General features: G+C 43.4%; 2 protein-coding genes across 2 annotated transcripts in view; one reads left to right on the forward strand and one right to left on the reverse strand.

The window, feature by feature from the left end:
• LOC130402081 (voltage-dependent T-type calcium channel subunit alpha-1I-like) overlaps positions 1-25,060 on the reverse strand; it is a 281,069-nt gene that overhangs the window by 99,848 nt on the left and 156,161 nt on the right. The window lies entirely within an intron of this gene.
• Positions 11,327-14,548, forward strand: LOC130376020 (uncharacterized). The gene is made up of 2 exons (XM_056583213.1): positions 11,327-12,679; positions 13,053-14,548. The coding sequence occupies exons 1-2, from the start codon at positions 12,311-12,313 to the stop codon at positions 13,578-13,580; spliced, it is 897 nt and encodes a 298-aa protein (XP_056439188.1). The 5' UTR covers positions 11,327-12,310; the 3' UTR covers positions 13,581-14,548.

Here is a 25,060-nt window from a genome sequence, read left to right on the forward strand (position 1 = left end):
CTATGATCTTGGCGTCTCGGATCACAGAGTTGTGTCAATGGAGCTCCCTTTTCCTTCCACACCAAACCAAAGCGGCAGATCCACTTCAGGAATGTGAAAAATATCAACATGGATGCCCTGGCCCTGGACCTTCAACATCTCTCCTCTGGCTCAACTGACTCCCTCTCTGTTGCTGACTCAGTGGACTTATACAACCAGTCCCTGAGCAGTCTCCTGGATCTCCACGCCCCCTTAACATCGAGGTCAGTCTCCTTCTCGCGCTCCGCACCCTGGTACACCAGTGAACTACGTACAATGAAGGCTGCTGGGCGTGTCCTTGAGCGGCGACTCAAGGCCTCTGGTCTGACCGTTCACAAACAGGCATACAGGGAACACAGGAGGGCATATGCTGAAGCCCTGAATAATGCACGGTCCAGGTTCTATTCCGCAATAATCAACAATAGCCCTGGTAACTCCAAACAGCTCTTTTCAACTGTCCATCACCTTCTCAAACCCCCTTTACCATCCCAATCTGATGTCACCACGGAGAGGTGCAACATGCACATCAACTTTTTTAAACAAAAAGTGAATAACATCCGCTCACAGCTCTCCACCACTACTGCCCTGCCCCTTCCAACTGCTGACCCACCGATTGACTCTGTCCAGACCCTCTGCTCCTTCTCCAGCATCACAAAGGAAGAGGTGGAGGACGTCATCAGGAAAATGAAGCCATCCACCTGTGCACTAGACCCCTTCCCTACAGCTCTGCTGAAGGCCAACATCTCTGCTGTCTCTCCACTCATCACCAATATCATTAACCACTCCCTCCTGGCCGGCCATATCCCATCTGCATTAAAAACTGCTGTCATCAGACCAACATTAAAAAAACCTACCCTTGATCCAGAAGTCCTCTCCAACTACAGGCCCATCTCAAATCTCCCATTTCTGTCAAAAGTTCTGGAAAAAACTGTTGCAGCACAACTCCAGGATCACCTCATACAACATCAATTGTTTGAAAAATTCCAGTCTGGTTTCCGCTATGGCCACAGTACAGAAACAGCCTTGGTCAGGGTCACAAATGACCTCCTGATGGCAGCAGACACTGGCTCCCCATCTCTCCTCATCCTCCTGGACTTAACAGCTGCTTTTGATACGGTCGACCACAATATTCTCCTTCACCGCCTGCAATACACCATTGGACTATCAGGAAATGTAAAGAACTGGTTCACCTCGTACCTCACTGACAGAACTGAGCACGTTGCCCAGGGCAAAGCAAAATCACACACCAACAACGTCACCTGCGGTGTCCCCCAGGGCTCGGTGTTGGGCCCCACACTGTTCTCACTGTACATGCTCCCCCTGGGTAGTGTCATTAGCAGGCATGGCTTGTCTTACCACTGCTATGCTGATGATACACAGCTCTACATCAGGACAACCCCCACTTCTTCTGCCCCTCTGCCAACATCCACACTGACCACCTGCCTGGAGGAGATAGAGGCGTGGATGAAGCTCAACTTCCTACAACTTAACAGCCATAAAACGGAAGCCATCCTTATTGGCACGCCACATCAGCTCCGCTCCCCCACCATCACCAATATCACCTTCTCTGGCAAAAACCTCCCCCTTTCCACATCCGTCACCAACCTCGGTGTTAAAATGGACCCACAACTTAATTTTGACACCCACATCAAACACCTCTGTAAGACAGCTTTATACCACCTCAGGAACATTGCCAAACTCCGCCAATCACTCACCCTGGCTGATGCAGAGAAGCTCGTCCATGCCTTTGTCTCCTCCAGGTTGGACTACTGCAATGCACTCCTCATTGGGATCCCTGGCAAGAGCATCCAGAGGCTCCAATACATTCAAAACAGTGCTGCCAGGGTCCTGATGAGGGTGCGCAAGCATGACCACATCACCCCCATCCTGAAATCACTGCACTGGCTCCCTGTCTCACTCAGAATTGAGTACAAGGTCTCCCTCCTCACCCACCAGTGCCTTCACGGACTTGCCCCCCTCTACCTTCAGGAACTCCTCACCCCCCTGACAAACTCACGTACACTCCGTTCAGGATCCACTCACACCCTCCAAACCCGACATACGAAGCTGTGCACCATGGGTGATCGGGCCTTTTCTGCTGCTGCCCCTAGACTATGGAACGCCCTCCCTGACCACCTGAGGGCTCCACAGACTACAGCTCTTTTTAAACGGAACCTCAAAACCCATCTCTTTAAAAGAGCATTTAGCTAAACTTTCTTTGAGGTTCCCCCTTTTTTTAATAGTTTTTTGGTATTTTTTTCTCTGAAGCACTTTGAGATTCTTGAATATAAAGTGCATTATAAATAAAATGTATTATTATTATTATTATTATTATTACAGTATAGTGGTGGAGGGATGACGTATGTTGGCCAACCCGGAAGTGAGGGTCGCCCTGGGTTCCCTTGACAAAAAGCCAACGGGTTTTTCCATTTGATTTTGGATTATTGCAGAAAAATTAGCATCTTTGAAGCACCTCCTCAAAAACTGAAAATACATCTAGTGTACACTAGATGTACAACCCTACTGTCCACAAGCATCACCCCCCCCCCCTCCCCATATGGATTTGGAGAATTGTTGCCACGTCCCAGTGGGGGAGGTATCATATATATGAAAGAGGGCATTCAATTACTACAATGATCAATTAGGAGGCCGAAGCCCTAAAGGAAGTGATGCAATAGGTGACTGGGTCGACAACATTTAAGTAAGCTTTACTTTGAGGTCTCTTATATATATCAAAGGGGGTCTCAAAGGACGCATACGCTTCAACCTGTGGCTCCAGCCCTACAGGAAATTACTCAGCAAGTGCTCCATCTCGTTGCACCTGCACCCAGCGGCTCGCTTGCAAGATTTTGGCCTGAAGTTCTTCCCAGACCTACACCCTAGTCATCCAACACTCATATCTGAGAATCAGGCTTCTCTTTAATAATGACAAAAAGTTATTAGAGAAATACACATTAACTTTTTGTTATCTCATAAGCGGCGTGGTGCCGGCTCCTTTTGACCTTTTGACCCCAGACTTCAAAAACGTGGCCACAGGCCAGCTGTGTCTACACACCTTAAGCCACAAATGTACACCTCCATACCACAAAAAATGGGGACTAGAAACTAACCTCTGTCTTACATTTACTGTACTGTTGGAGGTCACGCCCCTTTTCCGGCCTTTTCGAGATAGCTAGGGATGCTAAATGTTTACACACATTTCCCGGGGCCCTGAGAACGACATATCCGAGATTTGGAGTTCTAGCCCTTAGAGAAAAAAAGTTTCCCCAAATGGAATGTCATTTGGACAAAGCCCCTCAGAAGTGTTACCTGCAAGACCTAATGGTTCTGAATGTGGTGGAAAAACAGTTTTTGAGATAGGAAAGTCCTACCGCCCTGACATTTGAATACCTTATTCTAAGGCCTAACTGGGACCCCCGCACCGAAACTTGGCCCGGTCGGACCCCGAGGGCAGGAAGGGGTGGCCCTTCCTGCCCGAAACTTGGCCCAGTCGGACCTCGAGTGCAGGAAGGGGGGGCCTGGACTTTCATAATCCTCGCTCGACTGTAAAGGATGTTTGGTCGGATGTTATGACGAAGAATCATAATGTGAATGGGAATATTCTATAAATGTCTTGATATCATCTTTCGTCTCAACACTTCTGCTGCAGCCGCTTAAAGCCTCACTCCGAGAACCTTAAAATATGAATCAATGCATTAGAAGTATAAAAATATCTTCCCGGTAGCGTAACGGGGCAAACAAGGTGTCCTTTGACATCTACGTTTCGAGGCGATTGCAACAGTGCCACACATGATCATATTTGAATATGTTTCGGGGTAGTAATTAGCTGTCGATTTTGGAGGCCTTTATCAATAATGACCAGCTATAGATTTGCTTCCCGATGGAGATTTTTGACAAATTACATGTTATTTAGCATCTACACGTTAAGCTGAGTCCAATGAGATCAAGTCCTAGACCTAGGTGTACCATGTAAAATACATGTTACCATTTTCTAGAGTGTCATGCTTGTTGTCATTGGACTCAGCTCAACGTGTAGATGCTAAATAACATGTCATTTGTCACAAATTTCTATCGGGAAGCAAATCAATAGCTGCTCATTATTGATTAAGGCCTCCAATTTCGACAGGTAATTACTACCATTAAACATGTTCGAATATGCTCATGTGTGGCACCGTTGCAACCGCCTGGAAGCGTAGATGTTGAAGGACACCTTGTTCGCTCTCTTACGCCACCGGGAAGATATTTAAATGCTTCTGATTGACTAATGAATTGATTCAGCTATTCCCCCAGAAGTCTGGGGTCAAAAGGTCAAAAGGAGCCGGCACCACGCCGCTTATGAGACAAAAGTTAATGTGTATTTCTCTCATTCATTTTTGTCATTATTAAAGAGAGGCCTGATTCTCAGATATGCAGGTTGGATGGCTACGGTGTAGGTCTGGGAATAACTTCAGGCCAAAATCTTGCAAGCGAGCCGCTGGGTGCAGGTGCAACGAGATGGAGCACTTGCTGAGTCATTTCCTGTAGGGCTGGAGCCACAGGTTGAAGCGTATGCGTCCTTTGAGACACCCTTTGATATATAAGAGACCTCAAAGTAAAGCTTACTTAAATGTTGTCGACCCAGTCACCTATTGCATCACTTCCTTTAGGGCTTCGGCCTCCTAATTGATCATTGTAGTAATTGAATGCCCTCTTTCATATATATGATACCTCCACCACTGGGACGTGGCAACAATTCTCCAAATCCATATGGGGAGGGGGGGGTGATGCTTGTGGATAGTAGGGTTGTACACTAGACATAAATAGGAAGAAGACTCAGAAGGAATGACCTCTCATAAATATTTATTTAATAAATTGTTTCAAATAACCCTGCCTCGTTAAATCAACGAGCTTGGTGTTTTGCTTTTAAAAATAGGTTATAGAAGAAGTCTAAACTGCAGAAAATAAAAACATCCAAGCTGCCTTTTAAGGATACCTTGGAATATCTGTCTATTTTTTAACCATCGGACCCTAGTTTACGACAAAAACAACACAATTTACGGCAGCTCGCGTGGTTTTTAGAGCCATGTAAGGATTAGAGGGGCTGGTCGATAACAACCACCATAGCAACCATGACGGTCAAGTGACTGGATGCAGCCCCGTTGAAAAAAATAGAATACCACCCTCAGGAGATTAATGATATTTAAATGATTATGACCATGAAGTCTTTATTTGCATGGGTTTACATTTCGTTCTGTGTAGAATGGAAAAATCGGAGAAACACTCCCATTCGGAATGCATTGGTTTACATTTCTTTCTTTGGAGCACAGTTATTTTTATTTATTTTCAGTTTTTGAGGAGGTGCTTCAAAGATGCTAATTTTTCTGCAATAATCCAAAATCAAATGGAAAAACCCGTTGGCTTTTTGTCAAGGGAACCCAGGGCGACGCTCACTTCCGGGTTGGCCAACATACGTCATCCCTCCACCACTATACTGTAATAACACATGTTGAAGTTGAATGATAATGAATTAATTTATTCTTTATTCTGCCTTAGTATTTATTTATTTATTTAGCAGTGTGTGTGTGTGTGTGTGTGTGTGTGTGTGTGTGTGTGTGTGTGTGTGTGTGTGTGTGTGTGTGTGTGTATAACACGCTATTTTATGTTGAAATGCGACGTAATCCAGTGTTCACGAAAACGTACACTGTCAACGTATGCTTTTTGCGACTGGGTTGGCTCTCAGATATACGTGTTTCTAACAAGATGATATCATTAAAAGTTACATAAAGTAACGGTTTAATAACACAAACGCAAGAAACACGTGAGTTGCTAGTTTAGCGAAAGCAGCGTCCCTAACAACCTGACGTTGTTGAAACATGCGAGCGAGCCGATAAAATCTTCCTAATAACTATAAAACTAAAGATCAGACACAATCACTGACTGAAGATTATTCAAGGGAAAAGTACATTTCTCGCTAGAAATGTCATTAGAAACACGTTTAATGGTGAATCTGTCCTAAAATATTGCATTTCCCATTCAGTTAATGCTGGGTTTTGCGTATCATATGCACGCGAAATGGACGTATCCGCCCTCCACAGTAGTTAATGCTGGGTTTTGCGTATCATATGCACGCGAAATGGTCATTTGGCGTATGTACTGCCAGCATTTTGAAAGTGTCAAACCGTGCGATCTGTACGCATATTGGTGAGACTGGGTTGGCTATAGGACAACGCATAATGCATCCTGGAATGAGTGAAGCTTGCCTGCTGACACGTTAAAATGACTGTCACAACTGCCATGAGCAAAACCATTTGTACATAGTGTAGGCTACAGTAGGCCTATTCGATATTGAATGAAGTAGGTTACTTACTCCCTGTCACTGTACAGAGTAGACAATATGATTTGCTTGTACAGTACCTTAAAAAACTCACTGTTTTTTAAGGTTTTTTAATGTTTTTCACTATATTCATAGGCACACCCAGCCTTGCTTTCAATATAACACGCACTCGCATTCTGTAAACACCATCAGTAAATAATAATATGAAAACAATATAAAATATCTTTCAACAAGAAAAAAATATTTGTTTACTTTAAATGGATAAAGGTCAACAAATGCGCAATTTTCAGCTGTCAGAAATGTGTTGTGATCACTTGTATTCCTCATAGCTCTCAGGCTGTGAGGAAATCAGCAGCCAGCGATCTCAGGTCTGCTCTGCATGTATTAACTGTGGCTAAACATCAACTACACTGAAGTCATCATAACTTCATAAATTCTAATTTTCAAATGATTATGAATACTATTATTGTTATTTGAAGCCGTGTCAGTCTTGACTGTGGGTGGTCTTGTCCTCTGTGTCTGCTAGTGTCTATAATACAGTAATATTTTTGTCGACATTATCAAACGGAAGAACTTTTATTATGAAGAGCACAGGGCAATGAAGCACGATAGCCAATAAGAGGACCCGCCCACCGGCGGAAACCAGATATTGAGTGGTATATTCGTTTCGCTCAGTAAGAACCAAAAAACGAATAAACAAACTGAAATTTAGATTTTCGTTTTCTTGTCAAAACGAAAAAACGGCTTGTTTTCTGGTTTCTGCTTGCGTCAATTATTCCCAGAAAATAGAGTAATAAAACGTACCTTGCTCATGGTGTATAGTCCTACTACAGTTATTGTTAAAACCCCACATGGAAACGTGAACGTGTCTGTACATCTACACGAAAGGTGGACTGAAAGCCATGGTCAATGAAGACCAAATAAAACGTGTTTGTTTGTTCCCGAGACGAACCATTTAGAGCCTGCTAGCTACTTGATAGCCTGTTAGCTACTTTATAGCCTGCCTGAGTAAGAGCCAGCATAGAGGGTCGAGTATCTGCAGCCAGAGCCTTATATACATTCCCATCTACGGCTCTGGTGAGAGCCTTGTTCCCTAACAAGTTACCCAGCACGGTAGAACCAATGTTGATTGGTCGCAATGTCCCTCAAATTAAGTTAAATCGAATTAAGTTTTGGCCAGTCGCTGCGTTTCAAACTGGTGTAACATCTTGTTACGGGTAGACAGACAGGCTAGCAGTAGCTAGCAGCAAGTAGGTTCAGAGATACGACAGCATCTCTGGTAGCTAATTTTGGCTTGCGCTAACTAACTTGGTGTTAGGTAAACAACTTCATGAACACTACGCTACGCGACTCAGGCCCTAAAGTCACATTGTACGTTCAGTCTATTAGTTTCTTTATTGTGCGTTCCCAGGCCCTTTGACCATTTAATCACGCCTGGTGTGATCTCAAAGTGCTGGCATTTGATGTGCGCTAGGTACAATGATCCAAATACTTCTTTGTAATTCGCCTTTATTTGTGACGTGAAAACATTATACCTAAATGCTTTCGTTTCACCTCGCCACCCAGAGGCAGACAAGCAGCCCAGCACAGCCACTAGACGTAAAATAAACTCTTGAATCAGGAGGTGGTTATACGTGCTGTAGTTTGCATTTTTTTTTTTTTACTTTAAGTAAACTACTAGTGCCGTATATTTACAGAAATATACAGGCTTATCTATATGATTTTGACTATTTTTATATAGACATACTATAAATGATTTACAATTTATATGTACAATTATTATTTGTTTGTTTTTTTACAATGTCTGAAAATAGATTTAGTTTGTATCAAATATTTATTTTCTAAATATGTCTGTATTAGATTGCAACTGCTTATGCTACCCAATTTAACTTGTGTCACATTATTTTCCTCCAATGCAGATGGATGTGCCAACAGGAAAGACACGAGCCAAAAGTTTTTCCCAGTTTTATTCTATGTTAAGTTATTCTAAGTTAAGTTCGGCTTTATTTTACTAATGCTGTTGGCAGCTCCCTGTACTTAAAATGTTTACTATTAAAAACACTTGATGGAAGTTCGAGTCAGTGTGTGCCATTTTTAATTTATTTGAGAATTTTTTTCTTCAATTTATCGGTTGCACATATCGGTTATCGGCCTCCCATTTTCATAAATATCGGTATCGGTATCGGCCCTGAAAAAACCATATTGGTCGGGCCCTAGTTCACGCCTCGGCATCCGGGCTGCAAATGAATCCGCGTCCCGGCCAGCAAGCCGCCGCAGACTGATCCCGCCCCCTGACGTACAGTCAGGGCAGGAAAATGTAATATTTTCTTTGTCTAAATAAAATAATAAATCGCTGTGTTACATTGACTCACACTGCCTCAGGCTCAGTCACTTCACCTCACCTCGTCCACTGTGTGTGTGTGTGTGTCTTTACCATGTCGCAGTCAAAACTTTACCAACAAAAATATAGGAAAGAGTGGGAGGCAAACACTGCTTTTAAGGGCTGGTTAAAGCCGTTTATTGGAGACGATAAACGAGCATACTGTAGCTATTGCAAGGTCGATTTCTGTGCCAAATTCAGTGATGTGAAGAAACACAATTCAACCCAAAAGCATATTCAAAAGGCAAAGCCTTATGCCCCGTGCCCACTACATGCGTCCGTCGACTGATCCCCATTGACTTTCAATGGGGACGGACGCGCAATGCATTGTGGATCCGTCCGTTCCGTTGGAGCCGTCGGCTCAGTCAAGCCCCGTGCCCACTACATGCGTCCGTCGACTGATCCCCATTGACTTTCAATGGGGACGGACGCGCAATGCATTGTGGATCCGTCCGTTCCGTCGGAGCCGTCGGCTCAGTCATGGCTTAGTCAAAAAGTTGAAAAATGTTCAACTTTTTCGGCGGCGACGGATCCGTCATCCAATCAGATCACGTATGCAAATTTAAGCACTGTGACGCGACTCGGGCTCTGACGATACTGGAAAGCAGGAAAGCGGGTCATCTTGCATCGCAACAAGCAGGAAGTAGCGGGAAGAACCCGGCGAAGCGATTTGATTGGCTGACGGATGCCTCTGCAAAGACTACTCCCCCATCAGTCAGCCACGCCTTCCCACATCAGTCAACGGACGCATGTAGTGGGCATGTAGGGTCATGGCTCTGTCAAAAAGTTGAAAAATGTTCAACTTTTTAGGCAGCGACGGATCCGTCATCCAATCAGATCGCGTATGCAAATGTAAGCACTGTGACGCGACTCGGGCTCTGACGATACTGGAAAGCGGGAATGCGGGTCATCTTGCCTCGCAACAAGCAGGAAGAAGCGGGAAGAACCCGGCGAAGCGATTTGATTGGCTGACGGATGCATCTGCAAAGTCTACTCCCCCATCAGTCAGCCACGCCTTCCCACATCAGTCAACGGACGCATGTAGTGGGCATGTAGCATTACGCGCCCCGTGCCCACTACCTCCGTCCGTTGACTGATCCCCATTGACTTTCAAAGGGGGCGGACGCGCAATGCATTGTGGATCCGTCCGTCCCGTTGGAGCCTTCGGCTCCGTCAGGAAGTTGAAAAATGTTCAACTTTTCGGCAGCGACGGATCCGTCATCCAATCAGATCGCTGTACGGTTGCGGATTGACGCCCCGCCCTCATGGGTAAAATCCTCAGTTTGTCGATACTCATGCTAATGATCATGTTTTTTCCCCGCGTGTGATTTGTTGACCATTATGTTAATTTTGATGTGCCTGTCCCCGGACGTGATTGGCTGCTGCATGCATCGGAGGGCCGAGGATCCGGGAGGATAAAGCACGGGCGAGCTCAACATCCACGGCAGCTGGCCTTGGATATGAAGCTTGCCATATTGGGTCTTCGAATGGTTATTTGTTGGTTGATCGAGGTTCTTGTTAATTGCTACATGGGAACTTATACCATGCTCTGGGCTAAATAAACAAATAAACAACTTCCAGTTAACCAAAGACATTTGGTTTTATGTTGCCGTTTCCGTCGCTGCCGAAAAAGTTGAAAAATGTTCAACTTTCTGACGGAGCCGAAGGCTCCAACGGCACGGAGGGATCCACAGTGCATTGCGCGTCCGTCCCCATTCAAAGTCAATGGGGATCAGTCAACGGACGGAGGTAGTGGGCACGGGGCATTACAGTTCAGCTCAAACAACGCTGCCATTTATGGTAAGCAAAATTGGGCGAAGCAAAAAAAACAAAAAAATACTTTTTTACTTCCTGTTATGCAAATTAGGCGATGACGTCATCTAGCGACTTCTAGCGACTTTTAGGAGAGCCAATAGCTACTTTCCTTACTGAAGAGTTGGCAACACTGCACTGTCGTAACAACTCGTTGACGACCCTTCCCCATGCACTTCTACGCGAGCCATGTGCATTTGTTTTCAAAGAAGCCGGCGAATGAGTGGAGCCATGTCCGAAGTAGATGTTCATAAAGTGTAGACAAGGTTATACATTTTTAAAATGGTGTATTTGTATTGCAATCAGTGGCAGCCGGTCAATAGGGGGCGCTAGGGCGCCGCCCCCATCAAAATTTCAGGAAAAAAGTATAGACACAGTAAACATAAATTACATAATAAAAAGTAATTACCACGTCTGTTCAGTGTTCACTCATACAATGGGTTTTACTTTTAAATTTTTATGCCTTTCCATTCAATATTGGGTTTATTCTGGGTTGTTTCATGCATTTCAATAGCGAGGGGCGCCGGCCAAATGAGTGTGTATGTGGCCTCTTAAACTTTTGGCTTCCATGTGACTTCATGCTGGTCTCTAATTGGTCACTTCAAGATTCTCCTCCGGGTGCAGCTCTCTGCGCCCCTGGCCAATCAGCGCGTGCTTGGGCTCATTTTTCATCCAGTCTGATTGATTCATGATACCTGTCAGTCAAAGTCACTCCCCTGGCAACGGAGCCGTGCCTGTCACTCAAAGAGCGACAGACACGCCCACGCGCAGACGGAGCAGACAGAAAAAAACAACAACGAGAAGACAGGAGGAGACATGGCGACAGCAAACGAAAATTCCGTTGTTTCGTTACGCAGTAATCCTTTCTCGAGGCGTTCGGTGGAGGAAAAAAAAAGAATAAAGGAGCTTGGACCGGAGCAGCCTGATATACAAATCCAGCAGCAGGCAAGTGACAGGGGAAGGAGTTCTAGAGGCTTCTCCCGTTTGTGTTACACCAAACACAGTTTGCTAGCTGGATGTGGAGTTAGCAATGCTCTCTATTGCTTTCCATGCTTGCTTTTTCAAAGTGTTGGCAGTGGCACTGAAGCTCTGTGGACAACAACTGGGGTCAGAGACCCGAAACATCTCTCTGAAAAATGCAAACGGCATGAAAGTAGCCGTAGCCACCTTGACAACAGCATGAAGCTACAGTTTTTTGGCCCGGTTAGCATTGCTGAACAATTAGATGAGGGCTACAGAGTTGGCATTAGAAGGCACAATGAAGAGGTGAATGAACAAAAAATCGTCACATACTGTCCAGGATAATAGACTGTGAAATTTTGTGGGGCCTTTGAATTGGCTTTACGTGGCCATGATGAGAGTGAGAGCTCTGTCAACCCCGGGATATTTCGTGGGCTGGTGGATTTTGTTGCCTCTCTGGATGGAGCTTTGAAAGAGCACCTTGAGACTGCCACTGTTTTTAAGGGTACTTCAAAAACTGTCCAAAATGAGCTCCTGGATTGTATGTTGTCTGTTGCAAGGGAGCAAATAATTAAAGAAGCTCAAAAGAGTGTTTTTGTATCAATCCAGGCAGATGAGACAACAGATATTTCAACACAGACCCAACTTGTGCTTGTACTACGCTACATTGATGACACAGTGTGCAGGAAAGATTTTTTGAGTTCATTCCTCTGCAGTCATCTACTTCTGAGTCCATTGCTACTGCATTAAAAGAGCGTCTTGCTGCCATCATTCCTGAGGATCAGAAAAGCAAGCTAATCTGCCAGGCATATGATGGAGCCAGTGTGATGAGGGGTGCCACTGCAGGTGTTCAGAGGAAAATCAAAGATGAGTACCCAAATGCCCACTATATCCACTGCTATGCACACCATTTCAACCTGATCATGCAACAGGCCATCTCTCACATTTCCAAGGTGAGAATTTTTTTTTCTGACCTGGGTGGATTTGCCAGCTTTTTTTCCAGATCACCCAAGCGTACAGCTGTTCTTGATATAATGGTGGCCCATAGACTGCCAACATCCAGCAATGTCAGATGGAACTTTCACAGCCGAGCCATCAACACTGTGTTTGAGCACAGACAGGATCTCATTCAGTGTTTTGAGAACATACGCGACTCGGGTGACTTTGACCCCAAAACCATGAGAGTTGCAGAAGAGGTGAGTTTATGTTGTAGAAATCTGTCATAGTCCATGTTTCATTTGAGGTTGTAATGTTTGTTAGAGGAGAAATGTGTTTTGAAATACAATTTAAAATATGTCATTGTCATGTTGCAGAGATGTAGCCTCATGTTGCAGAGATGTAGCCTATCACCTAATCACAATTAAACTATTTGTTTAAAGTAGTACTATCACCAATACATAAGTAATAGCAATACAAAAAGCTGAAATATGCAAAAAATAGGTCCAGGGGAGCCATAACTATATGTACACAAAATATAGCCAACAATGTACTGTCTGAGGAGCAAAAAAAAATAAATTGTTAAAGAGAGATCTATTTTTTCTCTATATTTTTGTATTCTTCTCTCTGTAGATCTGCAACACCATTCTGGGACACACCAGGGAGTGCTTCTCCTTCACCGACCATCTTGTCTGTGCAACCTTGCTGCAGGGGGACAGGTTTGAGGACCATCAGGGGGCATTTCCTGAAGAGACACTACAAAGCATGCTGAAGGCCTACAAAATGCTGAATGGAAGCAAACTGAAGACAGAGCTCAGTCTCATCTACAGCAAAGTAGAGTTCAGAGCCTGTTGTGGTGCAGTGGACCTGTTCCAGCTGTTCATGGAAAACAATCTTGAAGATGTCTTTTCAGAAACTGTCACTCTCTTAAAGATCCTCATCACCACACCCATCACCACAGCTGAAGCAGAGAGGTGCTTCTCAACCTTGAAAAGAGTGAAAACCTTCCTCAGAAACACCATGACCCAGGAGAGGCTGAATGCACTGGCCATGCTCTCCATGGAAAAGAGTCTTGTTTGTGAAATGACAGATTTCAATCAGAAAGTCATTGAACAATTTGCTGGCTTGAAGGAGAGGAGAGCAACATTTATGTTCAAGTAGTTTATTGTTGTGTTGTAATCCCCGCCCGCCAGTGCGCCCCCCCAGATTTTTTTAGCACCAGCCGCCACTGATTGCAATAAAAATAAATCCATCCTTTTTTATAGTTGACGGTGAGAATTTATATCCTAGATTATAATTGTTTTATCTTTGGTTGAACAGAACAATCAGTGTAAGAGTGTTGGCCAACATAATAATCTAAATAAACAAGAACCTGGATTCGGGGATACAGCCTGTATCTGGGGGGCGAGACAGATGAACAGCAAAACAGCCATGGAAACAAAGACGTTTCCATGGTTGCAACCAAGCAAGCTAGAACCATACAGGGCTCACAACAAAACGGTCGACAAAACACATTTTTACAGGGCTCACAACAAAATGGTTGAGCAAACACATTTGTACAGAGACTATCAACATCAGGAATACCACGAAGACTAAGTCCACCCGAGGGTACTTTCAATTTCAAAAGCAACACGGCCAAGTCGGCGGCTGATTTACAGTCTTCTTTTTCTTTCAGTTCACACTATTCCTGAAAAGCTCGCCCAACGTTTACTCGTGTCTGGCCTCTCTGTCGGTCAGTATCCCTTTTCTCTTCTTCTGTTCCTCCGCATTGGGTTTCTCTGTCTCTTTTTAGTCGGCTGATCTATGATGAATGTAACAATCCCTTAGTTACTTGTGTTTATATCAAGCCGGTTCCGTGTTTGGGGGTCTGTGCCTTAAAGGACAATTCCGGTATTTTGATCATTGGGCCCCCTTTCTGGTTTGTTTAGGATGAAATAGAGTGGGTGACACCGAAATTTGAACTATTAGTCCTTTCTCGGGTATTTGGCTCATTTTGAATCGCTCCTGCCTGCTTCACAATGGTTGTCTGTGTGCATACACAAACCTGTCAACCCAGCAACCCTAAACGTTCATTTTCAAAAATGTGCAAGTAACCGAGTGGTTAGTGGCATTCGTGAAGTTTAAAAAAAAAATATCGGCGCAATATATGGTTTCCATCCGTGTTAGTTGCTAAATGGAACAATTTTTTCAGATACCTCACAACCGCATATAAACTTCCGCACAAGGTCCCACTCTGTGCAGCACCTACTTTCGACCTCCGTTGGCATCTGCCTGCACTTCCCACAGGCACACCACCCGCCCGTGATCCTGGGGACCGCTTCAGCCGGATGTTCAGGCGCCTCCGTAGCCGTAGCCTCCATCTCACGTAGCTCCTCTTGGGTGAATTCTGGTTCAAAACGATATCCTCTGCCGTCAAACTCAAAATCGAGTGCGTCCTCCAGAAGCCACCTTTCATAATCCATTTTCAGTGATTTTCTATGTGATTTTCCCTAATCCGAAGTGCTCACGGTACAAGACTTCAAACCAACGTAAACAGCCCACCTTTCCGGTTCGGCGGAGTAATATCATCGTGCAGTAATGAGTCTTCCAACTGAAATCAACTGGCGATAAATGTGCAATAAAACACGACAGAAACCATATATTGCGCCGATATTTTTTTTTTAAACTTCACGAATGCCACTAACCACTCGGTTACTTGCACATTTTTGAAAACGAACGTTTAGGGTTGCTGGGTTGACAGGTTTGTGTATGCACACAGACAACCATTGTGAAGCAGGCAGGAGCGATTCAAAATGAGCCAAATACCCGAGAAAGGACTAATAGTTCAAATTTCGGTGTCACCCACTCTATTTCATCCTAAACAAACCAGAAAGGGGGCTCAATGTTCAAAATACCGGAATTGTCCTTTAAAGCAATTTGTTACTTCGCGAGACCCGAGACTCCCGCGAGAGTGGGCGGCGGGTCGCCGGCAGAAACATATTCCCTTTCTCCGCCAAGATGCGCAAGGGGGAGTCGAAACAACATCCAATCTAACAAAAATGTATAATTGAACAATCGCGATGACTCTTAACCTGTTATATTAAGGTAAATCAAGCCAAGAAATTTGCATAGTTCCCCTTTCACTCGTGTCTGGTCTCTTTTCTGGTCCAACTTCTTTTTATTCTTCTTTTGTTCCACCGACAGCCGCCTCTTGGGTCCCTTATCAGTTGATTGATCCATGATGAATGCAACAATTGCCTCGCAACTGGCTGTTTATATCTAGCCGGAGCCATGTTTGGGGGTGTGTCTGTGCCGTAAAGCATTTTCGAAACTACAATCTGACTAGATTTTCGAGGCGCGATTGGATACTTCCGCTGCGTCACATCCGGATTGTGTCGGCCCGAACAGAGCAAGTTGCATATTTGCTTTTTCCTTGGAGAAGCGACTTGGGGCAATGAAACACCCGCCAAACGACGCAGAAATGGTTGTAGAACGATCAGAACGACTCTCAACCTGCATAATTAAGGTTATTTTGGCAAAAATTGTTGCATGGTGGGCCTTTAAGATAGCAGGGGTAAAGTATGAGGATAGACCAATTGCCTCTATCAAATAATGCTCCCACTGCATAATCACATTATTTTAAACCACTACTCACCCTATGTACACTGTAAGAATATGGGGAGCATATTTTGATGCTTATAACATCTTCATTGAAGATTTCAGGGGTACAGTATGTAGATAGACCAATGCATACAATAAACTGTGTGGATGTGTGGATAGTGTCTTGGTAAGATAGCTCTTTAATGATGTAAGTTCTTTAATGAATGTTAACTGCAAAAGAGAGCTCTACGTTGGGAGCAGAAGAGCCATTCAATCCAAAGAGGAGGCAAGAAAACTCTTTATAGAGTTTCACTTCTCTCCAATGGGGGGACATACGGGCATCCTGAAAACCTGCACTGCAATATCCTCCAGATGTTACTGGCTTGGCATGTCAGTCGACATTAACAACTGGGTAGGCTATTTGTTTGCGTTATTGTTGTTTTGTGTTTTTGTGTTTTATTAACAGCTACTTTCTGAAAGGTCTTGGAATGTGATGAATGCCAGAAGGTTGGAAAACCTTTGACTGCTGCTGCCCAGCCAGTGTATACAGGTACATGTGTGCAGTGGTATCTTATCCAACAGCTAATAATAAAGAAGTATTGAGTGTAAAAATAATTATATTTGTTTGACCAACAAACAAATATAATAATTTTTCACGGTTGAAAATCTATTTACTAATATTGTATAAATATTTGTTAAAGGTTGGGTATGGGATTTGCGAAACGCCAGCAGATTTTGAAAATACACAACTCAAATGGTCCTACCCCCTCTCCTTCAACGCTGACTCCACCCATTCCAAGTACATGGACGCGCAATCATGCACGAGCGAACACAGATGCGCGAGAGCGAGCCATTAGCTAGTTAGCTAGCTCCAGTAGCTACCGCAGGATAACAACCAACAGAAGCTTGCTCTGGGTCACGAGCTTTGAGTACGTGCACGAAGGTGTCGCGCGGGGAGGGGGAGTGCAGTACGACCGTTTGATTGACGTTACTTTTCAATGCAACTCGGTGGCTCTGGAAATCATTGGCTGGAGTTTTTCGAGCCCTGCCCGTTCCACAAATGATTGACTTGTTTAATTTTCATGTCAGTACTTCTAACTGAGTGACTGTAAGTGGGTTATGATAAGGATTTCAAGTAATTTTGCAAAAATTGCCAAAAAAGCGAATTCCATACCCAACCTTTAATAGTAGACTAAATGTATTTTTTGCACTAATAAACAGTTATATCTTACATCATTTAAATGTTAAATGTTCATTTACAAACTATATGTTAATATAAAAGTTAATGACATTGTATTTAAATAATTGTTATTGTTGTTACTTTGCTTCTGCCTATCCCAATATGAACCACTCCTCATAGGACCCTTACAATGAAGTTGGTTAAGCTTAATTAATATATTATAAATATATAACTATCAGTGTGGGGGACTGTTGCCTGGCTAGCCTTGCGGTGGTGGAAAGACTGGAGGCAGTGTGACAGAGGTTTGGGCAAAGGCAGTTTACCTGTTTTATTCTCCATAGCCACAGGTTTATATGCCGGTCAGGAGGCAAAAAAAATGCATAAACAAAATAACACAAAAAAACTCCACAAACAATAACTCTCAGTTAATAAATATACTTCTGAATATCGTCAATAAGCAAAACTCAAAAAAACCGTCCTCCACTCTGGCATTTCCATTTAGCCATTGGCTTGTCCAAGAGTTGTTGCCACAAGCTCAGCTAAGACCCTACTACCTCACAGAACTGTTTTGGCCCCGAATATAACCCTCATGGCCTGCCCATAACACCTGCAATTCAATTAACAATAGACATTTTCGATTTAACACTAGAGACGCCGGGCCACTTTTACTTAGGCCTACTACTAGCGCCACAAGAGGGGTCAAATGACCCCTAAGTCATTTGAATGAGAGGCTGTGCATTTGCACATAATGATCACTAGGTGGCGCCAATGAGCTACGATCGCGCGAGCGCCACGTGTGTGTGTGTCGCAAGCCTAGTCCTCACGATTTTGTCATAAATGTACATATATTAAGTACAAACAGCCTATATTTTCACTAAGGGTTTAAGATTAAATGATGAAAATAAAGTAATTAAATTAATTGAGATAGGCTATGCCTATATTGTTATCGTGGATATTTTCTCAACACATTTTCAGACAAATATATGTATTCCATAGAATTTGTGAAACCTAAGTTGGCTGAGTGGTCTAGAATCTGCCCTGCAATACAGGCTACTAGAGTTTGTGTCCTGGGTACGTCATTGGCTTATTTTTGTAATTTCCTTTATATCAGAGAAATTAGGCCTTACAATTTACTTTTTCTATAATAAATATGTCTTACAGTATCCCTACTAGAACCCAAATATTCCTTGCAAAAACTCATGGTAAAGTTAATGTTAATATTAATTTTACTGATAAGCCTTTGTCACAATGACAAAGACACTGCATGGGAAATTGCAGCCACATAAATTCCATTCAGGTGAGTTTCGCGGCAGGCAGCCAAGAAACTCACCACTGACCACTGACCACTTCTGTTGAGAATAAATACTAGAACAGGGGTTTTCAAAGTGTGAGAGAGTGAGCCCCCCCTCAGAGAAAAAAATTCAGCTGAGCCCCCCCCCCCCCCCCCCCCATTTTTTTTTCTAAAGACCTGTGTTTGGAAAGCTATCTTAATTATTTTACACATTTTAAACATCACTGATCATAATTTTAAAACATTTGAAACATATTTTTTAAACATTTTAAACATATTTCTGAAACATTACAACATCTTTGTGCGTTTTTAAACACATTTCTTAACAACTTTATCTAAGCATATTTTAGCTTAACCTTTTTTAAATACATTTGAACATCTTAATCTGTGTAAACTGCCAGTTTACACCGATTCCTTCAGGGTCCCCGACTCTAAATGAGTCGAATCAGATCTGCTTTTTCAGTCCAGAGATTCGACTATTCAGCGGGGTTTGTTTACCGGCGTTGCTATGGTGACCTAAATTATTATAAGCAACTAAAAACGATGCCGGTTTGAAACTAAAACTGTGATTCTGAAAAAAGTATAAATGCTATCAAAATTCCGTTTGGATAGTATTGAAGATACAAGAGTGTAGATTTGTTCAATGGTTTGAACGATGGTAAACGGTTGAAAAATTAATGAGTTACGATGTCTAGAAGTAGGTGTATCAGAATGGGCAGACGTCTTCAATGAAAACAGCTGAAAACGAAGCGGTATGAAACTAAAACGGTGGTTCTGAAGAAATTTTAAATGATATCGAAATTCTGTTTGGATATGATTGAAGATACAAGTGTGTAGATTTGTTAAATGGTTTGCACGAAGATAAACGGTTGAAAATTGATTTAGTTAGGTTACTTCTACAGTTGAAGTACGATTGATGATTTGAATCATCGACTTTCAGGTTTTTCTTCGGGTTTATTTTTTTCTCACGTCGCGCCCCCCCTGAAGAACTCTGGCGCCCCCCAGGGGGGGCGCGCCCCACAGTTTGAAAACCACTGTACTAGAATATTCAAAGAAATGGAAAATAAAAGACATTAAAAGTTTTTTTTATTCCTCCAGTATTCCTTCCTAAAACACTGATTCGGTGGGGATTGAACCCGGACGAACGGGTGTTAGAATAATTTGCTTCTCTGTCGTAGATCGCACCATCTTTCAACGTCTTTGTTTAATACGACTGCATCACCTTCTCTCTCACATTTCACTTTATCAAGTTTGAAGTCTGCTAGTCAAGACTGCCCATGATCATATCGCTGCGTTATCTCTGTGGAGAATAGCAAATCATTACGCTTGGATGAATGAAATAGTATTATTTTTGATTAAACAATGAGTGAGACAACGTGTGTGTGTGTTTGAAATGCATTATTTATTACTCATTACCTTTGTAATGCGTTACTGCCCAACACTGCAATTAACCAAATTACTTGGGTTTTAAATGAGTGTATTAGAGTTTATTAGAGTATAGAGTACATTGACATTCAGTAAGTCAGTAAATAAAAAAAAATACTAATCAACGTCTAATCAAAGTCTAATCAACATTCACAGCAGATCCTCTTAGCAGGCTCACTGCATTTCCCACAGACAAGTCGCCTACATGACTCACAGACGTCACTAGTTTGGTTCCCACTACATCTGGCGACTTGACACTTTTTCCTTTTGGTAGGTGGGGAAGGAGTTTCAATTAGAAGTCGCCTACATGCCACTGGTGCTGCCACTGATGACACAGTCCTGGCCATTCTCTGAGGCGCACACATCTGTTTCACAAGCTCCAGAATAAATCTCTTTCTGGTCATGTTGACGTCCATGCACTGTTTGTACAGAATGTGTGCATTGATTGCAGCCAGGTCTAGGATGTTGTAGAACACAGCTACAGGCCAACGCCTGGGCCCTCCCTTTACTGAATACAAGCGTGCCATCTGGTCCATAACATCAACGCCATATTTAGTGCTGTTGTAGTGGGAAACAGTTTCGGGCATTTTCTTGGGGCCATTGTCAGTTGAAACTGTCTGGTGCATTGTGCTGAGGAGGCTGACGTTTTTGCGTGGTTTTCCCTGGTAAATGGTGAGTGTGGCTTCCCCAGCCCTCAGCACCTTGGAGGAGAATCTTTCCATCTTTGCCTTTGTACACGGGGGCATCTCTCGTCTGATTCTATTCATTGTGCCAACAATGGTGGTTTTGTGCGCCAAAAGAGTGTTTGCCAGTGGGAACGAGGTAAAGTAATTGTCTGTCGTTACATTTCTTCCTTTCTCCAGGAATGGCTCCATCAGACGAAGCACAACATTGTCTGATAAGTGCTGTCCAGATGGCCTACTGTTGTCTTTCCCTAGATAGGGATGGGCATTCAACATGTATTTGGTTTCAACATCAGCGGCTACCCAGAATTTTATGCCACATTTATCCGGTTTATTTGCCATGTACTGTGTGAAACGACAGCGCGCCTTGGTGGGGAACAATTGTTCACCAACTGTTATGTTCTCCCCAGGCGTGTAAGAAGCAGTGCTGTTTTTCACAAATCGATCAAATGTCTCTGATATCATGGCAAATTTGTCCTCCAGAAGGCGGGCAGCCCTTGTGCTCTTGTCATCAAAGCGCAGATAGCGCATGATATCTCTGAAATTCTGGCGAGACATTGTTTCCTTGAAAACAGGATTTCCCATTTCAGCAGACCAGAAGTCCTCCAGTTTCTGGCTTTTCCCGCCGGCAATACCTCTCAAATAAACGAGACCAACAAATGCTTTTAGTTGGTCCATTGTCGCATTGAACATTGATCAGCATTGTTTCGGTCAGCTTCGGCCTGAGTATACTTTAGAATCTGTTCCCACATTTCCGTGTCAAGCAAACACAGTAAACTGCTCAGTGGATCTGTGATATTTTCCTTGGCGCGAGGTGTGGGCCCTGGAGGTTCTCTCATGACATTGGCCTCTGTTGCTCTGCCTCTCGAACGGCCAGGGGGTTGTTCAATCCATATGGTACCATCTCGTGCTTTCTCTTGCATGGATGGTGATGTCTCTTCCATGGATGTGGTCGCCTCAGGTTCTGATTCTGAACCTGAATCAGATTCTATAACAGCGCCACTTCCATCATCAGCTCTCTCATCATCACTCTCTAGCTCGCATGCCAGTTCCTCTGCTTCTCCATCAGATTCCCCCTCTGAAATACTCTGTAACTCGACCAATATTTGCTCTGGCGTCCAGTGCCTCTGACTGCCTCTGCCTCCAGGATGCATTGTAAAAAATGGATGCATTGCAGAGACACAGACTTCTCTACTAATTTATAGCTCTTTGTGTCTCAGGGAATGCAATTATCAGAACAGCCACACCCACATTGTCTATTGTCTATGCTAGGGTACTTACTTATCTATTCATTCAAAAAGAACGTAAGAATTTGCATTTGATAGTATAACGCCCACCAAGTTGCGCCGCAATTTTTTTATAACAGTAGAACAGGTAGGATTCAAGTGGGTTCCCCGTACAGTATGGTGACCAGACGTCCTCTTTTGCCGGACATGTCCTCTTTTTGAGACCTAAAAATGTGTCCGGGCGGAATTTCAAAATTGTCCGGGATTTTATTAAAGCCTGAAACATGTTCACATCGAATTTGCGTTGCGTTCCTCTGGGTCGTTCACAAACTAGTTAGGCTGCCGCTACGCCCTCGATCCCCTACTCACTTCTATTCGCTTTGCATTGGAAGTGAGAAGGGGGAGTGGTGAAGAAGAGCCTTCGGATTGCATGGTTTGATTGTAGAGTTATCATGTTTTGTATTTATGGCAAAACGGTAACATTCAACATTCAAAAGGCTTATCAGTAACATTAATATTAACATTAACTTTACGACTTTTACGAACTTTACGAGTTTTTGCAAGGTATATTTGGGTTATATTGTAAGACATATTTATTATATAAAAAGTAAATTGTTAGGCCTAATTTCTCTGATATAAAGGAAATTACAAAAATAAGCCAAAGGCAAGAATTACATGATGTACCCAGGATGCGACCTCGGGTTGCCCGTATTGCATGGCAGATGCTAGACCACTCGGCCAACGGCTGGTTAACAAACTTGATGGAATGCATGGCTGTTTTTCTCTTAGCCACACCCACAGTGTCTATTGTCTATGCTAGGGTACTTACTTATCTATTCATTCAAAAAGAATGTAACAATTTGCATTTGATAGTAGCAAATTATATGTTGCAATAGTTTGAACAGTGTGTCCACTCATTTTTATATCCTTCTTATAATTATATTTCATTTATTTATTTTTAAATTATATTAATAAAAAAATATATATATAAACTTTTATTTATTCTTTTTTTAATGTCACGCAATCGACCTGCACTACTCTCGCGGTCGTACAGTCGACGTATTGGCCACGTCTGTATAAAAAGGGTAAATAAAAGGGTTATTGTGAATCGCGGTGTCAGTCCTGTTTATATCAACTGTATGGGAATTGGCAAAAAGCCGAACTGATCATGCACTGCTCTCAACACGAGAGAGAGAGAGAGAGAGAGAGAGAGAGAGAGAGAGAGAGAGAGAGAGAGAGAGAGAGAGAGAGAGAGAGAGAGAGAGAGAGAGAGAGAGAGAGAGAGAGAGAGAGGGAGAGGGAGAGGGAGAGGGAGAGGGAGAGGGAGAGGGAGAGGGAGAGAGAGAGAGAGAATAATCACATTGTAGGGAGATGTAGGAGAAGGGTCGCCATCATGGTTCATCGCTTAAGCTCTGCAGCGTCTCCTGGGAACGCTGATACAACAACTTATTAGCTCCAATGAAGTCTGTTCTGCTAAAGTGATCCGATCAATACCACAACACGTACACACACACACGCACACACACAGTAGCCCAGAAACACTCTCACAAGCACACACACACACACCAGCACAGAAACACTCACACACGCACACACACACACAAACACACTAGTACAGAAACACTCACAAGCACACACTCACACACACACACACACACACACTAGCACCGAAACACTCTCACATGTACACACACACACATTCCGTGTCATATTTAGAGTCATCAGGATTATTTGAGCAGCTGTTCATTACAGAATTGGACACGAGACACACACACACACACACGTGAGTGTGTGTGTGAGTGTGTGTATGCGTGCACACTAGACTATATATATGCTCCACTTTTGTCATGCATACACATTTACACATTTAGTTGGAGGTGAGAGGCAAGATAGATAGGAAGGAAATCGAGAGCATGAAAAAAGATAATCAAAAAAAGGGCCAGAGGCTTTTTTATACAAGAATAAATAACATAAATCTGAGAATGCCCAACGGCTGTATGAAGATGGGAGAGAGATGGAAGATTGCACCATACAAGGGGAGGGAGAGGTATATATATATATATATATAGAGAGAGAGAGAGAGAGAGAGAGAGAGAGAGAGAGAGAGAGAGAGAGAAAATGTAATAACCAAGAAAGTATAACTTGTACATTTAAGGAAGGAAAGATGATAGGAAGGGAGGGAGGATGGGGAAGGAGGGGAGACAGGGTGGAAAGATGTCCATCTGTGGCCTGAGAGTTAACGCCAGTCACAGATGTGCAAGGCTTTGATTTACTGATTTACTTGCACCATCACACATCTGCATGCGTGTGTTTGCATCTGTGTGTGTGTGTGTGTATGCATGTGTGTGTACTTGTGTTTGCATCTGTGTATGTGTGTTTGCATCTGTGTGTGTGTGTGTGTGTGTGTGTGTTGTGATCCTGATCAGTAGGCAGCCTTGTGCATAATCAGTGATGGCAGACCAATATCACGAATTTAGATGATCGCTGAATAATGCATGAGCACTGACACACACACACACACACACACACACACAAATAAAATGATAGATGTTCCCAATTTATATGTGTATGGGCGACAGTATGTGTTTGCATATGCACGTTCGTGTTTTGGAGTTTGTTTGTGTTTGTATGTGTTAGCGTGTTTGTATGTGTGTGTGTGTCTAGATATGTGTGCATGCGTTTGGCTTTATGTTCATGCGTGTGTGTGTTTGTGTGTGTGTGTGTGTGTGTGTGAGCATGTGTATGTTTCTTCACAGCCATGACTCTCTCACATCCTGTTTTCGTAACATCCCTGATGTGAAATATCCACAGAAGAGAGGACAAGCCTCCACTTCAACTCTGCATGTTTAGGTTGACAGCGTCGCGTTGCTGATATCAGCCTCGCACGGTGTAACCTCCATTCAGGAACACTCCAGTAATCTCCAGGAGGACTGAATCCCATCTGACTTCATGCACATGAAGATCATTACCTGCTGTTGGTCAGGTTCAGAGCATGTTGTCATAATACACGAACAGGACTCACTCTGTTTGTGACTGGCAGTAAAACACATCGTTCTCATGACCTCAACCCTTCGTCAGATTCTGAGGCCTGGTGAAGAGTCCCCAGGGTCCTCCTCTTACGGTCCTCCTGAGGTCTTCCTCCTATTTCCTCCTGATCTCCGGCCATTTGTTTCTGGTACTAGAGGCTCAGGGCCGATTATTTCTCCACTCCAGATGAAGTATTGCATCCCGAGAGGGATTTAAAATGATGCTAAAGA

Source organism: Gadus chalcogrammus, chromosome 2, assembly GCF_026213295.1.
Source record: "Gadus chalcogrammus isolate NIFS_2021 chromosome 2, NIFS_Gcha_1.0, whole genome shotgun sequence".
Classification (NCBI taxonomy): domain Eukaryota; kingdom Metazoa; phylum Chordata; class Actinopteri; order Gadiformes; family Gadidae; genus Gadus; species Gadus chalcogrammus.